Raw genomic sequence first — 23,028 nt, forward strand, 5'->3', positions numbered from 1 at the left:
TCTCTTCAAATATTTTCTCAGGCCCTTTCTCTCTCCTCCTTCTGGGACCCATATAATGTGAATGTTGGTGTGTTCAATGTTGTTCCAGAGGTCTCTGAGACTGTCTTCATTTCTTTTCATTCTTTTTCTTTATTCTCTTCCACAGCAGTGATTTCCACCAATGTCTTCTGGCTCACTTTTTTGTTCTTCTGCCTCATTTATTCTGTTATTGATTCCTTCTAGTGATCTTCATGTCAGTTATTGTACTATTCATCTCTGTTAGTTCTTTAAACTAGCTCTTTAACATTTCTTGTATTCTTGTGGTCTGTGACTCCATTCTTTTTCCAAAATCTTGGATCATTTTTACTGTCATTACTCCGAATTCTTTTTCAGGTAGACTTCCTATTTCCTCTTCATTTGTTTGGTCTGGTGGATTTTTACCTTGCTCCTTCATCTGCTGTATATTTCTTTGTCTTCCCATTTTGCTCAACTTACTGTGTTTGGGGGTCTCCTTTTCGCTGGCTGCAGGTTCTTAGTTCCCATTTTTTTTTGGTGTCTGCCACAGTGGGTAAGGTTGTTTCAGTGGGTTATGTAGGCTTCCTTGTGGAGGGGGCTAGTGCCTGTGTTCTGGTGGATGAGGCTGGATCTTCTGTTTCTGGTGGGCAGGACCATGTCTGGTGGTATTTTTTGGTGTGTCTGTGACTCTATTATGATTTTAGGCAGCCTCTCTGCTAATGGGTGGGATTGTGTTCCTGTCCTGCTAGTTGTGTGGCATAGGGTGTCCAGCACCGTAGCTTGCTGGTCGTTGAGTGGAGCTGGGTCTTAGCTTTGAGATGGAGATCTCTGGGAGAGCTTTCGCCATTTGGTATTACGTGGAGCTGGGAGGTCTCTGGTGGACCAGTGTCCTGAACTCGGCTCTTCCACCTCAGAGGCACAGGACTGACACCTGGCCAGCGTACCAAGACCGTGTCAGCCACATGGCTCAGAAGAAAAGGGAGAAAAAAAAGAAAGAAAGGAAGGAAGGACGGAAGGAAGGAAGGAGGGAGGGAGGGAGGGAAGGAAGGGAAGAAGGATGAAATAAAATTAAGTTATTAAAATAAAAACTAATTATTAAAAATAATAAAATTTTACGGGGCTTCCCTGGTGGCGCAGTGGTTGCGCTTCCGCCTGCCGATGCAGGGGAACCGGGTTCGCGCCCCGGTCTGGGAAGATCCCACATGCCGCGGAGTGGCTGGGCCCGTGAGCCATGGCCACTGGGCCTGTGCGTCCAGAGCCTGTGCTCCGCAACGGGAGAGGCCACAGCAGAGGGAGGCCCGCATACCACAAAAATAATAATAATAATAATAATAATAATAATAAAATTTTAAAGTAATGAAAAAAGAAAAAAAAAAGAGCAACCAAACTAAAAACAAATGCACCAATGATACCAAGTGCTAAAAACTATACTAAAAAAAAAAAAGGGCAGACAGAACCCTAGGACAAATGGTAAAAGCAAAGCTATACAGACAGAATCACACAAGGAAGCATACACTTACACATTCACAAAAAGGGAAAAAGGAAAATTATATATATATCGTTGTTCCCAACTCCACTGCCTCAATTTGGGGATGATTAGTTGTCTGTTCAGGTATTCCAGAGATGCAGGGTACATCAAGTTGATTGTGGAGGTTTAATCTGCTGTTCCTGAGGCTGCTGGGAGAGATTTCCCTTTGTCTTCTTTGTTCGCACAGCTCCTGGGGTTCAGCTTTGGATTTGGCCCCACCTCTGCGTGTAGGTTGCCTGAGGGCGTCTGTTCCTGTCCAGATAGGACGGGGTTAAAGGAGCAGCTCATTTGGGGGCTCTGGCTCACTCAGGCCGGGGGGAGGGAGGGGTACGGATGCGGGGCGAGCCTGCGGCGGCAGAGGCTGGCGTGACATTGCACCAGCCTGAGGCGCGCCGTGTGTTCTCCTGGGGAAGTTGTCCCTGGATCCCGGGACCCTGGCAGTGGCGGGCTGCACAGGCTCCCGGGAGGGGAGGTGTGGACAGTGACCTGTGCTCGCACACAGGCTTCTTGGTGGCAGCAGCAGCAGCAGCCTTAGCATCTCATGCCCGTCTCTGGTGTCCACGCTGAGAGCCGCGGCTCACATCTGTCTCTGGAGCTCATTTAGGCAGTGCTCTGAATCCCCTCTCCTCGTGCACCGGGAAACAAAGAGGGAAGAAAAAGCCTCTTGCCTCTTAGGCAGTTCCAGACTTCTCCCGGACTCCCTCCTGGCTAACCGTGGTGCACTAACCCCTTCAGGCTGTGTTCACGCCGCCAACCCCAGTCCTCTCCCTGCGATCTGACCTCCGAAGCCCGAGCCTCAGCTCCCAGCCCCTGCCCGCCCCGGCGGGTGAGCAGACAAGCCTCTCGGCCTGCTGAGTGCTGGTTGGCACCGAAACTCTCTGCGGGAGTCTCTCCGCTTTGCCCTCCGCACCCCTGTTGCTGCGCTTTCCTCCGTGGCTCCAAAGCTCCCCCCACCCTACCACCCATCTCCTCCGGTGAAGGGCCTTCCTAGTGTGTGGAAACCTTTCCTCCTTCACAGCTCCCTCCCAGAAGTGCAGGTCCCATCCCTAGTCTTTTGTCTCTGTTTATTCTTTTTTCTTTTGAGCTACCCAGGTACATGGGGAGTTTCTTGCCTTTGGGGATGTCTGAGGTCTTCTGCCAGCGTTCAGTAGGTGTTCTGTAGCAGTTGTTCCACATGTAGATGTAGTTCTGATGTATCTGTGGGGAGGAAGGTGTTCTCCACATTTTACTCTTCCGCCATCTTGAAGGTCTCTCCAGTGTTTTGACATTTGAAAGCTCATTTGAAGATGTAACATTTAATAATAACCTTAGCTTTGTAAACAAAGTTGGTTTTAGGAGAGGATTATGATGGGTTCTTTGGAGGTGCACTATTGGCCCTTTCTTGCTAAAATGCATTGTTCTTTGATTAATGTTGACAGTTTTTAAATTGTTGAAAATTAGTGATTCAGGAAATGATCCTATGATAAATCCTCATTACTCAGCACGTTCAACAGATCAAAAACTTAACTCAAAGTAAATGTTATGTGAAAACAGTGTTTTAATCAGGGTCTAGCAAGTAATTCATCTGTTCTTTGGCTACATTTCTTATTGTTCCTCCTTTTCATCCTTTTTGAGTTTTCATTTTAAAGTCTGGACAAAATACGAAGAATCACTATCATGCTTAGTTCATTACCAAAATAGCACTCACTCACTCTAAGTTAAAGAGCAGTCATAAGGGTAAGAAGGAAAATGCTTATTTAATTTTCCTGATATTTTTCAGCCTGTGACATTCATTCATTATTATTCCAGCAAATATCCAAACCTAATATATACAAAGTGCTGGGGAGCTGGGGATACAGTAATGCAGGGCACAGGTTCCATATAGCCCAGATTCTTGCAGAATTTCTTGAATTTATGCGAAGTTCACATTCAAGTTCAAGGATATTTTAAGTAACATTTCACATTGGTACCTGTGAAAATTGGGAGACAAGGGAGCAGGGAGTGGTCAGCCCCATCTGAAATACTTGGCTTATATCGAGGGAGTGTTACAGTGTATAAGATAAATACATCTTTAAAGATGTGCTCATTCTTGGTATGGTAATATTTTTCTAATGCCAGGGAAAAAAACTCATTTTAACCTTTGAAAGTATTATTTTCCCAACTGTTTCATCCATATTCACTTGGGCCTTAAACCAAGTTCTAAGGCTATTCCAAAGTAAGAAGATGCAGACATTTTATTTCTCCCTGTTGCATAGTGCAGAGTAAGGTATGTATTTGGCTTTCATATATTGATTAAGTATTATCTGGTTGGTTGGTCAAATCCCCCAGAGAAACTTGCCAAGTCATGTTCACTTGCCACAGTAATTTCCATTTGGTCAAATCCTAGGGGGCTGGATTTTGTTCCTTTCATCTTCATAGACTGAATAAGCACCTAGCAAATCCTTGGAGCATGAATGAATAAATGAAAGTAGAAATTATTTTATAAACAATGAATATGATTCATTAAGTAACATTTTCAAGTTTCTGTGGCTACATCTGTGACTGCCTGTTTTGGGAACAAATTCAGGGGTAGATTTTCCGTAACTCATTCTTAATTTTCTGTCATTGACTAAAAATAAGCTAAAATTCAGGTTCTCAGTTGTAGATATTTACCCATCTATATTTTTCTGCATCCTATTTGCTTATTGAGGACACAATCTAATTTTTGTCTATTATTTTATAACAGCAATTAGTATGGAGCCTGGAATTTAGAAGTCGCTCATTAATCAAGAATGGAATAAAAGACCAGAGGAGGCATTTTAAGCTTTGATTAGGAAATCGAAAGTACCATTAAATCTCATGGCATATGAAGTTGTGATGGAAGTAATACAACAAATCCAAATATTAAATGTTTGGAAATGAAACACACATCACTGTAGTATAAAGATTTGCACAGCACTGGAAAAGCAAGCTGTAGGGGCCAGAGGCCATATGCTTTCTGTGTCAGTTTGACAAAACACAGGGACTCTAGGGACTAACAGGAAAATAGACAAGTTTGTTCTTTCCCAGTAAGCATTATTTCCTGCCCCATCCTGCCCCAAATCATCTTTCCTTTTACATTAGAAGATATACTTATTCTAGGGCATATTCAGAAGACTGTCGTTTACCAAGATGTCTTAATAATCGTTTTCTTACTATTTGTATTTTTGAAGAGAAATTCTAAAGCACCAATTTTGTTTTTTTGTTTTTTTTTGTTTTTTTTGCGGTACGCGGGCCTCTCAGTGTTGTGGCCTCTCCCGTTGCGGAGCACAGGCTCCGGACGCGCAGGCCCAGCGGCCATGGCTCACGGGCCCAGCCGCTCCGCGGCATGTGGGATCTTCCCGGACTGGGGCACGAACCCGCGTCCCCTGCATCGGCAGACGGATTCTCAACCAGTGCGCCACCAGGGAAGCCCACCAATTTTGAATACAATTGGAGGATGAGACGTTCATACCGTGTCCATTCATTTGAGTTTATCTAAAAACACTGTGAAGCTGATTGTTTGTGAAGACTTGGGCCAGATTGGAATTTCCTTCCAACATGCAGCTATGAAGTCTGCTCGTCCTTTATCCCAAAAGCAATCTAAAAAATATGAATTTCAAATGCCCAAGGTGTATAACATTATGTCTAGTTTGTTAAGTTATGGGCTGTTTATTTTTAATTAAAATGACTCAATGGATATAAAGATATCAATACAACATTTTAATGAGAAGAAAATAATTCTCCAAATCAAAAAACTATACCTGATAAAGTACCAGCAATTACTGAGATGATTGCAAATTACATATTTAAACTTGGAGGATGACATTAACCCTGTCATATCATTATGAACATCCTAAATCATTTGATCTTTTAAGGTCATAATTATAATACTTTGTAACTACACAATTATAAATGTGTACTATTTTAGTTATTATTAGAAAAAACTCTCAAGAATATGAGGAAGAGTAAAGAAAAAGTGTTTTTTATTGATAATTACCAGATTATAAATCAGAAGCATCTAACACCTAGTTTTAGTGTCTTGCACATGAAAGATATTTAAAAATATTTCTTGATATGATAGACAGCATATTGCTGTATTTCATACTATGCATTACCTCTGTCAATACCAAAGTTCCAGAGAGCCTTGCAAGTTAGGTAGGCTCCACAGGAAGGTATTCCAGTTGCTGAAAGTGACTTCTGTAAACTTTCTCAATCAATTCAAACTCAAGGATTAAAGAAAGTGTAAGAGTAAAAGAGAGAAAGAATATGAACATATATGTTTATAAACACAATTGAAGGGTTCCTGGTGTTTTTATTTCACCAGTCCACTCAAAGAGCCCAGACCTCAGAGTGAGCACAGATGGGAGAGTTCTGTCTGTAGAGTGAGACAAGCAATGATTCTAGGATTGACGATAGGTTTCTTTCACACATTTTGGCCCCTCAGTGAAACCTAGCTGCTTCCGATGAGGCTGAAGTGAATAAATTGCAATATGTTGTAATGAGACTGAATGAGACCACCTAAGGATAAAGAAAGGTAGATCAGTAGAAAGACTTCGGCTTAGGAATGCCAAAATCTGCATCATTTGCCTTATTTGAATTCTGACTGGACTCAACCCAGTCTTTTATGTGTTAACATTTGAAGAGTAAAAAATTACCAAATTGCTGCATTTTATTTTTCAGAGATTTTGTCTGAAGGACAGGCAAAGATTGGGACATTGTCATATTTTAGCTTTTTGAGAATGAAATTTCCCAATCTTATATAAATGTATTGTTAATGTAACCCATGATATTTGTACAAGTTTACAAAATTTATTGTACATGTAATCAGAAATTACCTTCAAGCAGATCACATCCCAAGGAAAAAGATAGATTAAAAAAATAAGTAATATCAATTTGGTGAGAGAAGTGCTATAATGAGGAGTATAAATATTTGAATTGGATACTCACAGAATACACAGGAGGGTTATGTAAGAGCCTCAGGTGTTTGAGAAGGTTTTTGAGAAGGAACTAAAGACATGTAACAGTCTGGGGGAAATGTACATATAGAAAAATACATTAAGGAATGCATGAATTTATGAAATTGAGAGAACACTTGAAAAAGTGCAAGGTAGCTCCACATGACTATAGGTAGAGAAGCAATGGGAAACTAGGCTAAAACACAAAGAGAAGACTTCGAAGAGTCTTTGTACCATGCTAAGTTCTTGGTAATTTATTCTGGCGTTTTGGAGGATGCACTGGACCAGACCAGTGGCCGAGATGACAATTAGGAGATAGTAGTACTAGTCTACTGGGAAGTAGTGAGATCATTAATTAAGACAGTGGCAATGGGGATGAAGAGATGCAAATGGAGGGAATAGAGATCAGATTGAGCTTGGTGACCAATTGGATTTAGGTCGTACAAGACAGAGAAATCTAGGTTTTTGTCTTGGGCATGCGCTTCCATGATCATATAGGATCATACAAGTTGTATACTTGTACGCACAACTGAATGACTGTGGAGCTGAAATCCAGACCACACTGCTTTCAAAGCCATGCTTCCGTGGAACTGTATAAATACACTTGCTACATAGGCTATTTTATTTATTTATTTATTAGCTGCTTCGTGTCTTCGTTGCTGTGTGCGGGCTTTCTCTAGTTGCGGCAAGTGGGTGCTGCTCTTTGTTGCGGTGTGCAGCCTTCTCATTGTGGTGGCTTCTCTTGTTGTGGAGCACGGGCTCTAGAAGCGCGGACTTCAGCAGTTACAGTACGCAGGCTCAGTAGTTGTGGCTTGTGGGCTCTAGAGCTCAGGCCCAGTAGTTGTGGCGCACAAGCTTCCTTGCTCCATGGCATGCGGGATCTTCCCAGACCAGGGCTCGAACCCGTGTCCCCTGAATTGCAAGGCAGATTCTTAACCACTTTGCCACCAGGGAAGTCCTACATAGGCTATTGACAGCCCTAGATGTAACCCAGATGGAATATAGGAAATGCAGTAGATTCTGTTTAAACGCTACTGAAAAAATTCATTTTCTGACCCTAACATTTTAACTCATGCAAGCCTGAGAAGAGTCTTCCATATATCTATCTTATGCCTGAAGCTAAGACAAGACAGTATTAAATCCACTATGTGGAAAAGAAAAATACAACTCTCAAAATCAATTCCATGAATCAGTACCACATAGGACATGCCCCAAGCAATTACCTGATTTCCTCCAAGCTTATAGAATAAAACCTTCTCCTCTCTTGAGAGGACTAAGGAATAACATCATAACCTGCTTCCCAAACTACCTGAAAAGGAGATGCTTTTCTCCACGGCTTTACATCATTCCCTCAGACTCTTCTGTTTGCCCTCACTAAATCTTGGGAAATTGATTTCTGCTCAACTGATATAAATGCTCTCTGTTTCAGATGGAAGACTGACCCATTTGTCAAAATCTTTTTTTGTTACTGAGTATCACATTTTTTTTTCTCCTGTTTATGTTCTGAGCCTTGTCAACTCCTATAAATCCACTAACTCCCCAGCGTTCGAGGACTCAGTGACCTCTCTTGCTTGCTTCAGTTCTGCCCTCTTTCTTTCTTGGTGTGCCCTGACTCCACTCTACCTGCCTAAGGTGAGAGATGGTCTGTTTACCAACCACTGCCTCGTCTTGAAGTGTGTCACCTTTTCTGAATCCTCAGTTCCTCCTGGGTGGGACACAAGATGAATCTGGTCAGATATTATGATCCAGGATTAGCAACAAAAATCTGTGGATGAAATCTTCATCTGGAAGAAGACAGAAATCAAATAGAAGTTACTAAGCCGGGCTCAGAGACAGAGAGACGGGGTGTGCAAAGTGAGAGAGTAGATTGGGAGCAGCTGGCAATGTTTCAGACCCAGAGATAGTTTAGGCAAAGCATCAGCAATGAGTTAGGTGCCTGGGAAATCTCAGGAGACTCAGACACCTAGCCAGGGTCACATCATCACTTCACTCTTGCTTTTAAGGTTTAATCCTTTCCCTGTCAAGGCAATTTAAGTGTCATTCTTGCATTTTTTTCTCTTTTATATCCATGCATACTATACAAGGAGACAGCAGTTAGCTGTTTGTGGTGGGAAATATAAATGGCTATTTTGGAAGTGTGCCAGCCAGGATCTGCTGCAAGTTTTCATTGTTACTGCTGCCATCTGTTGTTCTTCACTGCTGGGATGTGAATTTCCTGGCAAACATCCCTCTGACTCTGACCTATCTTTCACCCCCTCCTGGAGATATTCACTTGCTGGAGTGGCTTGTAAAAGAATGTTCTTTACCAAGGCAGCTTTCCGAAAGTTGAATGGAAGAATCTGGAATGTTTTTATATAACATATTTTATGTATCTCGGTGCAAAAATATTTCTTCATTGTTAATAATATTTCTCTTAAAAATAAAAATATTTTATTGCGTTCTTGTTACTTTAATGTATGCTATCTCAAACAAGATAACACGGAACAGATTTCCATTTTCAACCTTGTTTGCCGTTAGGTCTGTAGCTAACTTGTTGGGTTTTATCTAAGTTCTTTTATCTCTACATAACGTTTCTGTTCCCTCAACCATGAGATTATAGTAATTTGGGGACTTCTCTTCTTCTGAAAGATATGGCTAATGCCAAAAATAGTTCAAGTGATAAAGGAGGTTTTAGAGAGGGGAGACAATTTAGCTGAGGATTAGTAGCTGTGATTGCTACTTATTAAGTAAAATGTCTATAACTAAATGTTCAGATATCGAAAAAAAGTCTGAGTTCTCAAAAGTGAGAATTACACATTTTCTACATTAAAAGAAAAGTTGTATCTCTATAATATCTTTTTGATTTCTGTATTCTCAGTATTTTCCATAATGATACCATTCAATAAATGCTTCGTGCACTAATCAGTGAATAAAGCTATGCACGGTAATAATTTTTTTAGAAGAATAGCTAATTACTGTAATTTTGAGAAAGTTTTTTAAAAAGCTTGAATTCTTAGTTAAATATATATTTTTAAGTTGTAGTCTTTAGTCTTTAAAAAAAATATTAAAAAACCTCTGGACCTCACTATACTAGAACAGCATGGTATTACATGTATATATGGTATTACATACATAATCATTTAAAAATAGCATATATTGAGACTTGATAAGTGAACTATAATAAATAGAAAGGAATAGTTATCAATAAATGATCTCTTTGAAATTCACTGTTTGTTTAAAAAAATAGTTTCTTACTTTACCATAACAATGGAATATAAAAAGAAGGAGGAGGAGAAATCAGATTATATATGCAAATTTTTCTGGGAGAAATTGTAGAAGAAAAGATCAAAGATTGATTTTTTTGAACCCTATACATTAAAATATAATAAATAAAACTAAAAACCAAGAAATAGATTGAGAAATATTTGAAACACTTTAAATATATAAAAATCTAATACCTATATGTTGTTTAAACTCTATTAGAAAAATACACGAAGGACATATATAATTTATAGATATAAAAATAGCAAATAAACCTATAGAAAATTTAATCTCACAATTGCTCAATTTAATTAAAACTACATTAAACAACTATTTCACATTTCAAAATTTTTGAGTTACTGAAGGAAATCACATACCTGAAAGTATCCAGGTTTTATAACATTGGTACTCACATGGCTGGCAGGAGTGTAAAATGATGTGTTCTTCATTTATTATGCTACATCTGCAGTGTTTCAAATGTTTGTATTCTGTGAATCACTAATTCTCTTTCTAGGAATTTATCCTAAGAAAATAATCATAAATGTAACCTGAATACTTATATATAAAATATTCATTACTAACATAAATAACATTACTAACAACAGTAAAAAAAATTGTAAAGTATTTCATATATCCTAAAACAGAAATGGTAAAATATATAATAATTCATATAATATACTTGTGTCAAAGAAAATTTAAGGATATTAAAAATCATTATAAGGTGATATAAAATAAATGAATAAGGTACAATCAGATATATAATCAGGTATAATCAGCAAGGTCTCAACCAGGTATGTCACATATGTATATATTGTACATCCAGAAAATGACTGGACAGAAATTATAAAATGTTACTGGTGGGTACTTCTAGGTGGGATTACAGACGAATTACTTTGTCTCTTTTATACATTTCTGGACTTCTGAGTTTTCAACAATGAGCACATATTGGTCTTTTAGTTAATACAAAAAGATACCAAATGGACCTTAATGAATCCTGAGTTAGCTTTCATATGAGTTATATGTTATATTCTCAGCTTATCACTAATAGAAAACCTTTAAATAAACTTGTACACATTTCAACCATATAACAGCATCGTGAAAATGGGCTTTGAAATAAACTAGCAAAACCATAATAAAAGCATCGTTCCAGTGATGTGGTTCAGCAAAGTAATTTTTAATAAGATTATTTTATCTCGTGATTTCAGCCCATATAGTAATAAACACAAAAATAGATGTTTCTTATCTGCCTCAGATAACATTAAAACAAAAAATCTGCCTGATTATATAAATTCATTTCAGGCTAACACCATTCATCACATTTAATCAAATCTACGTAGGGCTTTCTCTTATAAAGAGCAAGAGCTTTTTCTCTTTTGTATATCTTACCCTATCTGATGCCATAATAGAATAGTTGTAAATATTCATTATTTGTTTTCTAGAGAAAAGAAAAGGGAACGAAAGGTCAATGCATAGAGTTTATTGATGCTCTCCTTACCCAAAATCCCCACAGTATTTATGGTGGTCTCTCTAAATATTCCATGGATAAATATATAGCATTTTGTGCACACTAAAAATAATGAAAATAGAGAGACTTTAACCCCGTGTTGACGTGAATTGCCAGTTTTGTCAAGAGTTACACACTTGGGCTTCCCTGGTGATGCAGTGGTTGAGAGTCCGCCTGCCAATGCAGGGGACGCGGGTTCGTGCCCCGGTCTGGGAAGATCCCACATGCCGCGGAGCGGCTGGGCCCGTGAGCCATGGCCACTGAGCCTGTGCCTCCGGAGCCTGTGCTTCGCAACGGGAGAGGCCACAACAGTGAGAGGCCTGCGTACCACAAAAAAAAAAAAAAAAAAAAAAAAAAAAAAAAAAAAGAGTTATACACTTAAACTATGATATTGTAAACTCATATAAGCTTCCCTTGATATATGAAAATAATGGTACTGAGTGCAAACAAAATTTAAGATTAAAACTGTGCAAGAGATCTGGAGTCTTTTTGTTTTCTCTTTTACTACATTCCAACTAAAGAAAAACTGTTTTCTATACAACCCACTCACTAAATACTTCTGACACCAAATGTTGGGGTTTTTTTTCCCCACACCAACCAATTCTTCAACACCAGCTGCATACCCTGCAATTCAGTTCAGCTCAGTGCTGGCACTATATACCCAGAGTTTACATCTGATCCCACAAAGTTAAGGGCTCAGTCCCATAAGACTGCCCCACTTCAGATGCCAATTGCAAGCCCAGACCTCCCATATTTCTGACTGGCCAGCTGTAAATTGGGGGCTCCCATGATCCCCTCCACAGGTTCAAAAATTTGCTAGAATGGCTCACAAAATTCAGGGAAACATTTACTTATATTTACTGGTTTATTATAAAGGATATGACAAAGGATATAGATGAACAGCCAATTGAAGAGTTACATAGAGCAAGGTATAGAGAAGGGCATGGAGCATCCAAGCCCTCTCTTGGCATGCCACCCTCCCAGCACCTCCCTGTGTTCACTTGGAAGCTCTATGAACTCCATAAATTATGGATTTTTATGGAGGCTTCATTATTCAGGCATAATACATTAACTCAATCTTCAGCTTCTCTCCCTCCCAGAGGATGGAGGTGTGAGATAAATCAATAAATGATGTAGTCTTACCAAGTCACAAACTAAGGCCTTAATCTGTGATACATTCACTCATTCTAATATGTAAGTGTGCAAATAGTTATGAATTGTGGTTTTAAACTAAAGACCAATGGGCTATCCAGGAGCCAACCAAGAGTTGTCTTATTAGAACAAAAGATGCTCCTATCACCCAGGAAATTCCAGGGGATTTAGGAGCTCTGTGTTAGGCACTGGAGTCCAAGATCAAATATTAGAACAAAAGTCTCTAATATTAGAACAAAAATATTAGAGCAAAAGGTCCTAGCACATCTATCACTAAGAAAATTACAAAATTTTTAGTAGCTCTGAATCAGCAACTGGGGACAGAAAGCAAATATATATATCTTATTATGTCACACCATCCAACAGCAAATCCTGCCCTCTCTATCTCCAAATATATCTTGAAACTGCCTTCTTTTAATTTACTTGTAAACCCCTCATCAAAAACTGAAGGATGTTGCAATAGCCTCTTCATTGAGCTTCGCACTTCTACGCTTCTTTACCTCTAATATAGTCATAACACTAAAGTAGTATGTTTAAAACCTATATCTGCTCATGTCGTTTCGCTGCTTAGAACTATTTGATGAATTTCTGTCATATTTCTAAGGAACTCTCATGTCTTCGCATTGTCTAGAAGATCCTTGAAGGGCTGCCCCTGCCTCCCTTCCCAGTCTCAGAACTGACACTTTCCCCTTGCCTGCTGCTGCACAGTCCTGCTGCCCTTTGACCTTTGTGGCTTCTGGGTCTTTACACTGTCTGTGTCCTCTTCCTGTACTGCTGTCTTCTCCACCCTTTTCACAGATGGCTCTCCTTCACCCTTCAGTTGTCTACTTAATGACTGTTTACAACGACCTCCTCAGAGGCCGTTCTTTATTCACCCAGAAGTAGTAGGTCTTTCTGATTGGTTTTTCTCTCACATAATCACATTGATTTTTAACCACAGTTCATAATTATATGCACATTTGAGTGCTAGAATGAGTGAGTGAATCACAGATTAAGGCTGTAGTTTGTGACTGTAAGACTAGATGATCTATTGTGTCAATTGAAAAAAATGCACAACCTAAGCATTGAAATTGTGTTTTATTTGGTAGGCAAAACTGAGGACTTAAGCCTGGACACAGACTCTTGGATAGATTTGAGGGACTGCTCCAAAGAGATAAGGGCAGAGCCAGGATATATAGGAGTTTTTGCAACAAAGACCAGGTAGTTAGAACATCAAAAGATGACCGTTAATTAAAGAAAAGCAGACATCTCAGGTTAATGAATTTAGTGCTTTTCTACGTAGGAGAAGATGCAAAAGGCTGGGCTCATTGAAATCATTCCTTTGATATGTACCTCAGCTATCTGGGGCTAGTATCCTGTGTTTTCCCATCCTGAGTCTCCTCAGCGTGCACCCTTGGGAGGTGGCTGCAAGGCTGATGGCTTGATGGCAGGCATGCTGTTTCTATCCTGAGGGGCAGCTCTAATGTGATGGCTTGATGGCTGCAACATCCTTTGTTTACTGATATGGCAGGCAACATTTTTTCACTCACAATTGATTTATTCCCCAAACACTAGGAACCTATCATGGGCCAGATGCCAACCTGAGCACTGAAACTACGAAAGAGAAGTCGCTCTATTTGCCCTCAACCACAGTCCTGTAGCTGAACCCACTTTGTAAGCAGATCATTTACAGGACAGTGGGAACACACTTGTAGTAAATACAGACATGGAAGAGTTAATGTTTCCTTGGAAATCATGGAAGGATTCATAGAGGAAATGACGTTTCAACTGGATTATAAACCAGTTGCTTATGCTCCACTGCACAGTTAATGAACAGTGGAAGGACGAAGCACTTTAAAAGTAGAAGGAAATTTTTTTAAAACTGCAATAAAGACCATGTTCATTGTATAGGTTGAAAGGACTATTTTTAACATAAAATCATGTTTAGTATATTGATGTTGTTATATACTTAGGTTTCTACAATTCTAAAGTCTTTTTTAATGACATTCTTTTTTTCTTGGTAATAAAATATTTTTCCAGGGAAATGCTGAATAAATCGTTGTTGAAATACACTCACCCTGAAGTAATATAGAATTTACACTTCAGCAGTTGCAATACTCAAATGTGGCAGGTAGTGTATTGTGTTTGCTGATTAAAAAAAAAAAAAATGTATGGCATAGGTCTAAGTGGTTTTGTGCTCATTTAGTTTTGAGGAAAATATCATTGACTTAACATATTAGTACCAAAGTGCAAAGCCTAGACAGTTGATTCTCAGTATTTTTAAAATTATTATTGCAAAGGTCATTATGTCTAAATAGTTTTAAGATACCTGTATCTCCTTATGTGTATTTTTTAAATTGGCATAAACAATGGGAATGGAAAACAAAACTATCCTGGAATGTGATAGAGTTTTGTTTTAAGTGGTGACTTTATTTTCTTAGGCAAATGCTATTTATTTTTCCCTCAGAAACAGGAAGCATATCCAGAAGTTTTTACACAGTGATCTTATGGATAGCTACGGAGACTTCGTTTTTCTTTTCATGAAATAATTATTTGTCTTAAGAAATATTTAGTAAAATCCTTAGAACTTATGCTTTATCGTATCTTATTATGTTTTCCAATATTTAGGTTGGAAAAGAGCAATTTTTCTCAGTATGATTATCATATGAGATTTTTAACACTGGACCTCTAATATGCCAATGAAATGTTAGGAGTTTGTATCCCCTTTTCTTCTAGCCTCTAGATTTTTTTCTGTTTCTGCTACCTCACTTACATCTTTAAAAATCCCTATTTTATAGTAGACCCTTGTGGAATAAATGGGAATCTCCACATTCGTCTTAAGTGTCTGCAGTGCCTAAATACTTCTAGTGTATCAAACTATATGTTTGTGGAATGTCCACAGTTCTCAGGCACTGGAATGAACACTTTATTTACATTATCTGCATTACCTACCAATGGCAAACTTGACTCCAGAATTTTTGTTTAAATCATATATAAAAAATGTTGAATTTGCTTAACATTTTAAAACTTTTTATGTTCTTAAAGTACTTGAAAATGGAACCAAGGATATATGAGTTTTAATTTAGAGTTCAGAATGAGGATGTTGTGGGGAAAGATTTAGGACTCGTTCGAGACCTGTCCTATATATCTAAGTGATATTCAGAGGACTGAGATGTAAGCGAGAGTGGCATCCACAGATCTAAAGCAGTGTACAGTAACCTATGGTTGGTGACACATGTAGAGTCCGACCAGGTGATTACTGTCAGCATTAAGAATCAGGTACATATTGCAAGAATCATCATGAATGAGGGAGTAAGACATGCTGGTACCCTGGAGGAAGAACCTTATGTTGATGGTAAACCTCAGGCACTTGGTTCCATAGTGTTCCAACAGCATTGGCCTAAGAACACTCAGATACTGACAAATATTAAATATCCATATTTTCTAAAAAACATGCAATATATAATCAAATAATTTAAAAAGATACACAAACAGTTTATATGGCTATTTCTTATTTTAACTTTTAATAAAATAAGCTAACAAAATAGTAAAGTTTAGGTATAAGAAGGTGTTTTTATAGCAATCAGAGATAATATCACCTTAGTGGGCAGCATTTCCATGATTGTAGTTGAATTAAGGTTGGAACTGAGTACATCTAAAGGAAGCATGTTTGTTTATTTCATTAATGAAATATTTAATGAGCTGGCAAATTGAGACTGAGGTTACTGTTGAATGCCTGAAGTATAGAAATTAGTTTTTATTGAAACAAAATGTCTATGTTTTATATGTATATGTATAAGTAGTACAGTTGACCTACCAATATAAGCTATCAAAGAGCCTGATTGAATACCTGCTAAATGAAGTGCTACTACACCAAAAAACAGGAGTGTGTTGAAAAATTACCTATAAACAGGACTAGCATTTTCCTCTGGAATTAGATTTAAATCTGCAAAATTATTTTAATATTTATTTACTTAATATTTCAGAATTCTTCAACATAAAAAGCAAAAAAAAAAAAAAAAAAAAACTCTCAATATATAACGCATTTGTTTTCAAGCAGGTCTGCTTCTAAATGTAACTCCAAGGGTGAACGTAGGGGTCAGAGCCACAAATGCACAACCAGATAAATAAAATAGATCCCTGGCCCCACTGAGTTATTAAACATTAAAAATATAAATAGTAAAAGGCATACCAAAACAATCCTTTTCTTCTTAGAATAATGAGTAATCTAGTGTATATCCAAATTGTAATTTATCAACAGGTTAATTGGCTACATTTGTTTTTACTTTACATACAGTGTTTTTTTCCTACAGTTCTAAGTTTTGACATATGCATCGTCATGTAACAGCCACCACAAATCCTCCCACACTCCCATCCACTGGCAGTCACTGATCAGTCCTACATATCTATAGTTTTGCCTTTTCTAGAATGCCACGTAAATGGAATGTATGTGAATGTTCTTAACAGCTTTATTCATAATATTTTAAAACTGGCAATAACTCAGTGTGTAAATGCAAACTATGTGGATAAGATACTCAGATTTGTAATTTTTTAGCCGTCCTAGATTGTTGAGAAGAATTTAGCAGATCAATAGATCTGTAACTTGGAGGTGACAAAGACTTGCCCTTGAATAAAGAATATAGTCAAGAATTCTTAGCACTTAAGGAATTTAAAAATGAAAGGCTGAAGAAAATATATTGATGGGTTTGAGACATACTACTCAGGGCTAATTATGTAAGTAAATTAACATTTTTGTCAGTTAAAAAATCTATTTTCTATGAAGTTTTTAACTTAATTAAGTGTTCCATAATAAGCAGGATTAATTACATCCTACCTAGGGAGAAATTCTGGCTCTACAAAGCCAAAGATGAAAGTCAAAACACAGAACCTTAAGATAAGGAAAATGCTGTTGTCATCAATCAAAATTTGTCCCTTTAAGATTGTTTAGCAGAGGGGCTTCCCTGGTGGCGCAGTGGTTGAGAGTCCGCCTGCTGATGCAGGGGACATGGGTTCGTGCCCCGGTCCGGGAAGATCCCACATGCCGCGGAGCGGCTGGGCCCATGAGCCATGGCCGCTGAGCCTGCGTGTCTGGAGCCTGTGCTCCGCAACGGGAGAGGCCACAACAGTGAGAGGCCTGCGTACTGCAAAAAACAAACAAAAAAAACAAAAAACAACAACAACAACAACAAAAAGATTGTTGAGCAGAGAAATATGTTGAACACATTTTTCTCAAATTCTACATTTATTATTGCATTCAATCCGACTTAACTTTATTGGATAGAAGCAGTATTCTAAGTAAAACTACTTCATTTATTCAACAAACATCTATTAGTCATCTATTCAATAGTTGACACCATGTTGCATGCTAGACTTATAAAGATAAGTGTCACATAGTCTCTGGCTTCAGGTAATTCAGATTATGACCAAGAAGATAGAAAAACACCAAAATAGTGGTTATATTGTAACAAGTGATATATGCTATAATACAGTGGTTAACATTTGTTTCCTCTGATCACTCTGCAGTATCTCTGTCATGAAGAAATGCTTGAATTCTTCAAATGAGTGGTACTGGCTCTGTCCTGCCACACACTTAACATTCATCTCTTTTACAACACTTGCCATTTTGTATTATAACAATTTGTTTAAACTTCTGACCTCCACAATAAGCAGTGAGCTCTTCAAAGGAGAGGAGCTATAATTTATTCATCACTTAATGAATAAGAACAGATTCTTACTAATAGCTTTTATGGAAGGAGGGACAGGCATGCACAGTGGCAATGTGGAACACAAGGAGGGCCATGTCACCTATAGCTGAGATGGATTTTCAAGGATTAGAGACAAATTGATTATCAGTGGATCCAGGTGAGAGAAGAGAGGTACTAACACTAATATTTTATGGCAGAAGGATAAACAGGTAGTCAGTAACTGAAAGGGAGAAGAATTGTTAACAAGAAATGATGGAATCTAGGTAGAGTGAATTTGAGATGTTGACAGGACATTCTTGAGAAAGTGTTCAGTAGAAGGCTGGAAATGCTGATCAATCAATCAGGAAAGAAGTCTGGATTAGAGATGTGAATTTGAGTGTCATAATCATGGAGGTGATATTGAAGTTGTGAAAGACTAAGAAATTTCCAAGAAAGAATGTCTAAGGTGAGTTAAGATTAAGTACTGAATTTTGAGGAATTCAAAGGAATCCCAAAGAAGAGGAGAATAGTAAAGGGTTCTGTGGACTGGTGAAGTTTGCAAAGAGCCTGTAAAGGCTCATCATTGGTGTATTTCAAGGTGAAAGGGGTGAGAAGATGGGAAGCAAGGGAGTGGAATGCTGACCAAGCTTTGGGACATAATTCCTGGGTTCAAATCCCAGCTCCATCATGGGCCTTGGGCACATCATTCAAACTGCCTGAACCCCTTTATCTTTACAATGCCTGTATCATGGTTTTGTTTGGGATTAGATTATATAAAATATTTAAAAGAGTAGGACACATAGTAAGCACTCAGTCCATGGGTTTATTGACCTCAATGAAAGCAGTTTCACTAAAGTATTAGGAGGAAGATCTTGGAATCCAGAGGAAGAAGAGAGAAACAAAGCTATATCTTTAGAATTTGAAGAAAACCACTTTTGGAGTAGGCAGAATTCCTTAGTAACACTGAGAAATCACCTGAGGTTAGATAACTTGAATCTATATGCATTCAGTCATTATAATTATTATGTATTATGAAATATACAATAATATTGTTATATTAGTCATTCTGATTAGTTGAATTTGCTGTCATTTTCCAAAATAATAATGGAGAAAACATGTTTAATTAACATAGAGACAGGACCGGTATGGAAGACCATTATGGTGGCAAGAACTAGAACAGAGTACTGGTTAGATTATGACTTTAGCGATCCTTTTGTTCCAGCATCTTTGGATCCTGCATCATTTGGTAAAGAGCTCAGTGGAGTAAAAAACACAAGAAGGCCATTAAAAATAGGTAATAGGAAGTAGCTATAAACTAGACATAAAAATTAGGAAATCAGTAGATTTTAGAGCACCGGAAGTGTAGAAGACTGTGATCAAAAAATGAGATTACAGAATTTGAGATCTTAGAGGTAAAGCAGTTTGAGGAGATGGAAAAATGTAAAGTATTATCAAATGGTTCATATAAATGATTCATTTGCTTCCCACACTACTCTCTGAGATAGGGAGATCAGAATAGCAAGTTTAAGTGAACATACTAGCTATGCCCCTCTAAAAAAGGCTCAAGTGAAAGGTTTTCATTTTAGGAATCCATCGTGCTTTACATTACATTACACCAGGATAAATTTGGAAATTTGTTCTTCATGGCTATGATGTTTGTTAGTTTGATATATTTTTATTTTTCTATCAAGAGATTGAAACTTTATGTCTTATTTTGGATTCTTTCACTTATATCATTTTAACTACAAAGTCGTTGTGTTCATTTGAGTCTTTAAATGGTTTTAAAACAAGTGATTTTTTAAAATTCTACTAAGAGTTGATGCATTTACTTTTAGTCGCTAATGCTAGGATTTACATTGGTAAGTGCTATTATTAGAAATATTGATTCTATCTTCCTTGCCAGAGAAATAGTTACTTTAAAAACATTCATTTTTTTAAAAAAGGTAAAATTTCCTCTTTGTTTAATTTTGCTCTTTGAGTACTGAATATATTATGGTAAGTATTTCTTAAAAATTCATTTCCTATGACTATGAAAGATTACCTCTGTAACTGCCTTTCTTTTAATCTCAATAAAACATGAGAATTTATTCAACATTTATGTCAGTCATTGCCATAAATAGTAGAAATTAAAAGAAAAATACTCCACTGTTCTGTGCTCAGAAAACTCACAGGCTATTGGTCCATTTTGACACATATTTATAGATTTATAAAACAATGTGCTAAATCCAGTCCTATAAGTCTGCATAGTATTATGGCAGTACAGAGGGGAAGCTACCTAATTCATCCCGACAGAGGCAAGTAAAAGGGGCTTCCCAGAAGATGGATGCTAGAACTGCATTTTAAGTGTGGGTTAGTCAAGTACGCACAGGGGTACCTTGATTGAAGACAGAGGTTGGAAATAATGTGATGGTGATGGGAATTGAATGCAGCTCTAAGTCAGAGTGCACAAAGTGAGGCAGGGGATGTAAAGAGTTTAAGCTCAATAGGTAGGCTAGGTCCACATAATGGAAAGCCTTGTATGTCTTTTAAAGGAGCCTGAACTTTGCTTTAGACTAGTGATTGCCCAAGTGTGTATATTTATAATTTTATGATTATATGCATGCATTCCTATGAGAAGATAATATATGTATTACACTGCATATATAAACATGAAAATTTTAAAGATATGTTAAAAAAAGAAATAATAATTTTTAAATTAGGAATGTATTGACAGAGGTTCTTGGTTGCAAACTACAGAATCTACTATCTAATTTAAGGAATGAAGTGATATAAGAAGGCTCTCTGAATAATTGGGGTGATTGGAGAACCAGGCTCTTTGTAGGTGCTTAGCCAACCATAGCTCTAGGGCATCACTGCTTCCTCTACTTGGCACCTCTGACCCTTGGAATTAGAGACAAGATATCTGCCAGTGTTTACGAGAGAAAAATTGAATGACTGCTACTGTGTCTGCCAGAAGATTTTCTCATTTGTGACTCTGTAGGCCCTTTGTTATATGTCATATCTGTCTATAAGGGAGTCTGGAAATGTGAGTTTTTTGCAGTCTACCTTCGGAAGGTAAGACTCATAATGTGGGAAGTTATCAAAATAAGATGTAGGGAAGATATTCAAAAGATTTGAGCAGCCACAAATGGCAGGTATTTGCTACAGTGGTACAAAATACTCTTTTGCTGTCATTAAAAATACAATTATTATTGGTAATAATATGATTTATAAATGTGTTTGGTCATCATGTTTTAAGCTCGCAGTAGCTAATATCTCAAGCAAAATACTCACCTGGGGGGAGATCATCATTAATGATATTTTCTATAAGTTCAAATTTCAAATTTTCTTCTTGATAATTACTTTTCTAATTGGTTTGCTATATGATCTCAATACGTCACTTTTATTTAGAATGTATGGTGAGACTCATAAAGTACACATGGCAGAGTAGGAAAAGTTACCAGTTCACCATTCCTTTATGGTTAGCTTGTGCTTTCATTACAAATATTCTCTTCAATGTGTGGATTATTTGCAGGCAGTTTTTTTAAAGCCACTTGTGTATTTTATGAGACTTAACTTTTGTCTGTATCTAGTTTACATGAATTCAATTAACAGAGTGCAGGTGAGCAGCAGTGTATCATAGGAGACTGAGAACCAGCCAGTAAGTGAGAGAACCATGGTTCAACCCTTCACCCTGTGGAGCTCCCATTCTCATTCAGGTGACCCTGCTCACCCTACATTACTTCTGCATCTTCTGACACACTGACTAAGTGAGGGTGCCTATGTTAGCCTGCACATGAATATTAATATAGCCTATTTTACTTCTTCTTCTTTAGATTAAGAACAGATATGTTCAGAATTTCAGATATTTTTCTTATGCCCCAAGGGATTACTTTGTGCACCTCGCAGGGCAGGTGCATTACATTTTGGAATCTACTACCTTGGTAAAGAGAAGTCTTTGAAGAGTGGTACATAAGGAAATGACATGGCCAGATGTGAACAATCGAGCACTGACCCAAATTTAGCAGATGAAGTTTATTGAGAAAGACTGAAGGCAGGAAGGCCAGATAAAAGAATATTGTATGTTGCCCAGGCCAGAAATGGCAGGAGGGATGATATGATAGAATAAGGCTCAATCTTCAAGATTTGGTAAATGATTGGGAGTAGTTATTGGTAGGAGAAAGAATGAGGAATGATTTTCTGGTTCCTGACCAAAGCACAGTTTTTTTGTTTTGTTTTGTTTTTAATTTTTAACACAACGGGTGAATTCTTACATGCTGTGTGACTCCTGATTACCTTATCAGGGGAAAAAAAGGGTTATGGATAATGTTCTTCTTTCCTGATGCCATGCAGTATTTGTAGCAGTATTTTCATTCATTCTATAAACATTCCCCTGGGTCTGCTCTAAACATTCCCCTGGATCTGCTCTAGACACTGATTCTTAGCAAACCTCCGATAAGATTACTCTCAGGTTTGCACTCAGTTCTTAGCAGTATGATTTTCCAAAAATGGAAAGTGCACATTTTTCATCATAAGATTAAAAAAATAAGAATTCTCTTCCCAATGCGTGACACACGTTAAATGGGAGTGTGGGTGACTTTTGCATCGTGCCTCGTGTGCTTAGCTCATTACTGCTGCCTGCTTTGCCTTTAGCTGGGATGACAGCAGCTCGGTGAGCAGCGGCCTCAGTGACACCCTGGATAACATCAGCACTGATGACCTGAACACCACATCCTCCGTCAGCTCTTACTCCAACGCCACTGCCCCATCCCGAAAGAACATGCAGGTGAGAATTGCCCTCTCTCTTTCCCCAGGGCTTCTGCCACATTTTTCCCCAAATTATGTTGCATTGCATTAAAACATAGCACAACCTCTTAATCTGAAGGAATTGCATAAACTGAAGCAGCTCATGTATATATATTTTTTCAGTTGATTACAGTCTAACCCAGAAAGCCTTATGTTGCCATATCTGTCTTTATAATAATATGTGTGTCTAGAACTCCAAAAATGATTTTAATAGTCTAATTTTGGACA

The 23,028-nt window shown here is 37.8% G+C and overlaps 1 protein-coding gene across 7 annotated transcripts in view; it reads left to right on the forward strand.

Moving 5' to 3' along the window:
* NAV3 (neuron navigator 3) overlaps nucleotides 1-23,028 on the forward strand; it is a 258,060-nt gene that overhangs the window by 142,804 nt on the left and 92,228 nt on the right. For all 7 annotated transcript variants that reach the window (XR_008617544.1, XM_007115738.4, XM_007115742.4 and 4 more), the window contains one exon: nucleotides 22,648-22,780. Coding sequence is in view for 6 of the 7 variants with exons in the window: in XM_007115738.4 (XP_007115800.1) it covers nucleotides 22,648-22,780 (133 nt within the window). In the remaining variant the exon portion in view is untranslated. The remainder of the gene's footprint in view (nucleotides 1-22,647; nucleotides 22,781-23,028) is intronic.

This window comes from Physeter macrocephalus, chromosome 6, assembly GCF_002837175.3.
Source record: "Physeter macrocephalus isolate SW-GA chromosome 6, ASM283717v5, whole genome shotgun sequence".
Classification (NCBI taxonomy): Eukaryota; Metazoa; Chordata; class Mammalia; order Artiodactyla; family Physeteridae; genus Physeter; species Physeter macrocephalus.